General features: G+C 42.5%; 1 protein-coding gene across 1 annotated transcript; it reads left to right on the top strand.

Annotated features, from left to right (window-relative positions):
* Nucleotides 1-1,158: 1,158 nt before the first annotated feature.
* Nucleotides 1,159-1,742, top strand: LOC120043046 (N-acetylaspartate synthetase-like). The gene is made up of 2 exons (XM_038987777.1): nt 1,159-1,165; nt 1,316-1,742. Exons 1-2 carry the CDS (start codon nt 1,159-1,161, stop codon nt 1,708-1,710), a joined length of 402 nt encoding a protein of 133 aa, XP_038843705.1. The 3' UTR covers nt 1,711-1,742.
* Nucleotides 1,743-6,208: the final 4,466 nt, after the last annotated feature.

Here is a 6,208-nt window from a genome sequence, read left to right as displayed (position 1 = left end):
AACATTTAGATTACTCAATCATCTATTTTTCGCCGTGTCTTTTGCAGTTGTTTGTTGTATTGCGACCAAGTCGTTCTTGCTGACTTGTTTGGTGCCTCTCGCTGTCCTGTGCGCACGCTACTACTACAGCAGGAAAGTTGTCCTTGGTTACCTGGAGCGCGCCAAACTCACGGATATGGGCGACATCGAGGGACATTACATGAAAACTCCAGGTAATAGTCTTGGTGGAATAGTTAAAAAAATGCATGTGTGTATCATTCGTTTTTTTATATTTGTTTATTTGAGTGTAGTTGGCTTTAGTTTAGTTATATTGCACATAGTTAATTTGTTAAAATAGATTTGCACACAAGATTCAATGCCTGGTTAAAAACAAACGAGCAGGGAGGTAAAATAAAACCAAGGCTTCATTCCTGTCTCCATTCTTGAATATAATTACTCATCTAAAATGACAAGCTAGTGCCTGTGGATGTGTCACCATGATCCCTCTGACTCCAGGCTCATTTCGGTCTACCCCATCAATAGAACATTTTTATTGATTTATTTTATTTATTATTTTATTTCACCGTTATTTAACCAGGTAGGCTAGTTGAGAACAAGTTCTCATTTACAACTGCGACCTGGCCAAGATAAAGCATAGCAGTGTGAACAGACAACAACACAGAGTTACACATGGAGTAAACAATAAACAAGTCAATAACACAGTAGGGGGGGAAAAGTGTCTATATACATTGTGTGCAAAAGGCATGAGGTAGGCAATAAATAGGCCATAGGAGCGAATAATTACAGTTTAGCAGATTAACATTGGAGTGATAAATCATCAGATGATCATGAGCAAGTAGAGATACTGGTGTGCAAAAGAGCAGAAAAGTAAATAAATAAAAACAGTAAGGGGATGAGGTAGGTAAATTGGGTGGGCTGTTTACAGATGGACTATGTACAGCTGCAGCGATCGGTTAGCTGCTCAGATAGCAGATGTTTAAAGTTGGTGAGGGAAATAAAAGTCTTCAACTTCAGCGATTTTTGCAATTCGTTCCAGTCACATGCAGCAGAGAACTGGAAGGAAAGGCGGCCAAATGAGGTGTTGGCTTTTGGGATGATCAGTGAGATACACCTGCTGGAGCAGAAAGTATAGTATAGTAAATCTTTGTCCCCAAAAGGATGACCAGTCAGTGATTAGGCTCTTTCAAGAAAAGGATCCATTTAAAGTATAAAAGTCAATAGACAATGACATCAGCTTTTATTAAATGGGAGGATTAGGACATAATTTGATATAACCCACTATTTCCAAATTCCACCCCCCTTATTTCTCTCTCAGACTCCTGTCTGTGGGTTGCAGTGCTGGAGGGCAGTGTGGTGGGTGTAGTGGCGGCCTGTGCCCTGCGGGGGGAAGCTGGCACTGTGGAGCTGCATCGCATGTCGGTGGACCGGCGCTGTCGGCAACGTGGGGTTGGCGTTGCCCTCGGGCGGAAGGTTCTACAATTTGCAGCGGACCGTGGTTACCTCTCTGTCGTCTTGGGAACCACGGCCTACTCGCCGGCTGCTCACCAGCTATACCAGACTCTGGGGTTCCGATGTGTCGGCGTCACCAAGGGATACGCCACGCCTGGCGTGAGCCGGTCGGTACCGGAACAGCTCTTCTACCGGATTAGTCATCACCACTACCGGATGGACATGACCGTTCACAAGACTAACACGCACAGCCAGCACTGAACACGGAACAGTGATGGAGCACAGCACGGAACAGTGATGGAGCACAGCACGGAACAGTGATGGAGCACAGCACGGAACAGTGATGGAGCACAGCACAGTAATAAAGTGCAGCACGGAACAGTGATGGAGCACAGCACGGAACAGTGATGGAGCACAGCACAGTAATAAAGTACAGCACAGAACAGTGATGGAGCACAGCACGGAACAGTGATGGAGCACAGCACAGTAATAAAGTACAGCACAGAACAGTGATGGAGCACAGCACGGAACAGTGATGGAGCACAGCACAGTAATAAAGTACAGCACAGAACAGTGATGGAGCACAGCACGGAACAGTGATGGAGCACAGCACAGTAATAAAGTACAGCACAGAACAGTGATGGAGCACAGCACAGTAATAAAGTACAGCACAGAACAGTGATGGAGCACAGCACGGAACAGTGATGGAGCACAGCACAGTAATAAAGTACAGCACAGAACAGTGATGGAGCACAGCACGGAACAGTGATGGAGCACAGCACAGTAATAAAGTACAGCACAGAACAGTGATGGAGCACAGCACGGAACAGTGATGGAGCACAGCACAGTAATAAAGTACAGCACAGAACAGTAATAAAGTACAGCACGGAACAGTGATGGAGCACAGCACGGAACAGTGATGGAGCACAGCACAGTAATAAAGTACAGCACAGAACAGTGATGGAGCACAGCACGGAACAGTGATGGAGCACAGCACAGTAATAAAGTACAGCACAGAACAGTGATGGAGCACAGCACGGAACAGTGATGGAGCACAGCACAGTAATAAAGTACAGCACAGAACAGTAATAAAGTACAGCACGGAACAGTGATGGAGTACAACACACGAGTGCACATGCCGGCAAACACACACATGATTGCACGCCACATACTCTAACCCAACCCCCTGAGACCCTGAACTCAGAGCATCTTGATTCACCATTTAGTGAATGGAAGAAAATCACCAGAACGTAATGTATGTAATCGCTAGGTTAAAGGTAAAGAATTGTTTGCAAACGTACCTGTTTTTCTTGTGATTTGAAGAGGGTTCTGTTAATTTCCTGTTCAGAGAATCGGTGGGGAAATTGGGTGCGTTCGAGCGCATGGTTTATTCAGGGTAACGCGCTAGTAGCTTGTTCCGGGGGACATGTTTATGTCCCAGGTTATTGATGCTTAAAGCATATTGATTGAAATGTGTGCTGGTATTAATACATATGTTTATCTGAACATGTCTGTATGGTATATCATGTGCTTTGAATGTTAATTGACCAGATGTAGATTGGGTATTGCTATAAGAAGCCTGTACTCTTTGTTTGAGGAACAGGTCGGCATGCTGCTCAGGTTTGTTTGAAATGCTCTATTTGATCATTTTTGTAAATACTTGCACATTTTGCCGGCTATCTTCACTTGCAAATAAAAACACTCACACTGGACAAGAAAAATCCATCGACTTTGTCAGTCTCCTCACTGTTAAAATCCTACTGCATGGTCACCTCAAAAGTGGTATTAAAACTTTTTCAGTTTTGAATTTTCCCGCCAGAATTACTGGGGACCCCATTTTTTCCCGCAATTTCTCGCGACCACAACACACCCCAAATCTAATGACAACCTTCAAATCTGTACATTTCAGTTTTTACATCAACAAATAACCTTCAATTCATTACATTTTCAAAATAAACCAATAAATATATTTACTCAAATGTTATTTTTTTCCCCAATTATCTTTCTTATTGGGTCTCATATTTTATTTTTTACTCTGTTTTTGTTCCAAAAAAACAAAAAAAACAATACCACTGAATACTGTTTCAAACAAAACCAATGTTTCTGCATGAGTTTAGCATGAGCCTTAGGAGTTAGCTAGAAACGTAGTGTGAGAAGTCTTTACAAATGGCCTTTGGGAGGAAACCGTTATCATTTGTCCAAAAGTTGAAATGTTCTCGTCAAGCTCAAGTCACTGAAAGTTCAAGTTACAAAATGCTGCACAGAAGTGTTTCACTTCCTCTCTCTCTCAAACACAGATGCTATAGGGGTAAAATGTATACTTTCTGTTAAAAGAAATGGTTGAATGTTCAGCTAATCCACAATACCAAAACTCGGAAAACTGGAAGGCTGAATGCCAGAATGTGTCTATTCATTACTTTTAAGCGCTAAAGGGGTAATCTGTGATTGCTAACTCCATTTTTGCACTTTTAAATTAATGATATACTCTATACTAGCTGTTGATTCTGGAAGAATATAACATAACATAAAATGCAAACCTAGTCACTGTATAGCTTCAAGACATTTTAAAAACTACAATTCTTATGTTATGGATGGTCAGTCATTGCATCTATAGCCCAGTCTCTGAATTTTATTGGTTACATTTCCCCAGCCCCATCCTTAAGCGGTTTGCCCAGTTTGTTTTTGCTTGAACTTCAGATTGTCCCTTTATGTGTTCAAACATGTTTCTGAACTTTATAACCCTGTTCGTGTCTTGACCGAAAGTCACTTAGTAACTGGTTGTTGAACACTGTTCAGGAGGAGGGTTCTAGAATAGTTTTTGCTTCCCAAAAATGTGTTAGCGAACAGTCCATGACAGGCATAGCTAGTAACATCACAATCATTGTAGATGCAACATTAAACATCTCCCCTTTAATGCATTTGACCTCCTGCGGTCAGTGTCAGCATCAGGTAACTCATCATTCACAAGTTTTTATTTCTTGCAAAAATTCAGCTCTCTCTTTAAACGTAGCTAGCTAACCTATAAATACTGTAGCTAGCTAAAGTTAGGGTGGCTATAGCTTATTGTAGGGTCGCTTGCTTAATAATTTAGAGTGGCTATAGCCTATTGTAGGGTCCCTAACTAGCATATTGTATGTTTGCTAGCTAGCCTATTCTGAATTTAATAGCTAGCCTATTGTAGGGTCGCTAGGTTAAAACCCCCTAAGGTTGATGTCCGTGCCCCAGTGGAAAATATAATTAGAATAATACAAAAATCCCCATCAAAATCTGTCAGTTTTAGCTAGAGAAATGTTTTATTGCATTGGATGCGTCTCAATCCACCTCATCAACCTATGTCATACTTTCGCATCTGTGGTGAACGTTGACAGAGCTAGAGAGGTATTTGTCAGACCATGAGACATCCCAAAAATTGGTCTTCTCACAACATCATCTGTAACCTCCAAACGGTTTGGCCTACAAACTATTATAACCCCTCGATGGAAAGCTGACCCCTCTGAGACTCTCACAAACACGATTGCTTTCTCCGTTTTGCTCTACGACCTCCACAAGCATCTTGGGACTCGTCTGAAGTTGGTACAGCCAATCTGCCAACTTCTGTCTGTCGCGTCCGAACAGTTTGGGCTACGCACTGATATGACACCTCTGTGGAAAGGTGAGACGCTCACGGACACGGATATTTCCGTTGTTTTGCTCTAGAATGTTCACAAGACTCGTCTGAAGGTCCCCTCGTACCAGTTGAAAAAATGAATGGAAATATATATGGAGACTGTTTAGTGACAAAAATAAGGGGTTAAATACATGTAAAAAAATAAATACAAATGTTACTGATCATTCTTATATCTCTCAGATATTGGACAGACACTTCAGAACAAACTTCCTTTGGATTCTTTAGGGGGGGACTATCTGTTCCATGTAGTGAATCTGTTATTCAATAGATTTGTATGGGCTAATAGCTAAATAAAAATGTTCATCAAATAATTGTAATACAGAGCTTAGACTATTATGGGTTAATGTAGAGTGGCTAGCTAGCCTATTGTAGGTTCCCTAGCTAGCCTATTGTAGGGTCCCTAGCTAGCCTATTGTAGGTTCCCTAGCTAGCCTATTGTAGGTTCCCTAGCTAGCCTATTGTAGGGTCCCTAGCTAGCCTATTGTAGGTTCCCTAGCTATCCTATTGTAGGGTCACTAGGTTAATGTAGAGTGGCTAGGTAGCCTATTGTAGAGTGGCTAGGTAGCCTATTGTAGAGTGGCTAGGTAGCCTATTGTAGAGTGGCTAGGTAGCCTATTGTAGAGTGGCTAGGTAGCCTATTGTAGAGTGGCTAGGTAGCCTATTGTAGAGTGGCTAGGTAGCCTATTGTAGAGTGGCTAGGTAGCCTATTGTAGAGTGGCTAGGTAGCCTATTGTAGAGTGGCTAGGTAGCCTATTGTAGAGTGGCTAGGTAGCCTATTGTAGAGTGGCTAGGTAGCCTATTGTAGAGTGGCTAGGTAGCCTATTGTAGAGTGGCTAGGTAGCCTATTGTAGAGTGGCTAGGTAGCCTATTGTAGAGTGGCTAGGTAGCCTATTGTAGAGTGGCTAGGTAGCCTATTGTAGAGTGGCTAGGTAGCCTATTGTAGAGTGGCTAGGTAGCCTATTGTAGAGTGGCTAGGTAACCTATTGTAGAGTGGCTAGGTAGCCTATTGTAGAGTGGCTAGGTAGCCTATTGTAGAGTGGCTAGGTAGCCTATTGTAGAGTGGCTAGGTAGCCTATTGTAGAGTGGCTAGGT

This window comes from Salvelinus namaycush, unplaced genomic scaffold (assembly GCF_016432855.1).
Source record: "Salvelinus namaycush isolate Seneca unplaced genomic scaffold, SaNama_1.0 Scaffold848, whole genome shotgun sequence".
NCBI lineage: Eukaryota > Metazoa > Chordata > Actinopteri > Salmoniformes > Salmonidae > Salvelinus > Salvelinus namaycush.
Note: the sequence above shows the minus strand (reverse complement) of the source record. Positions and strands in the feature narration are given on the sequence as shown.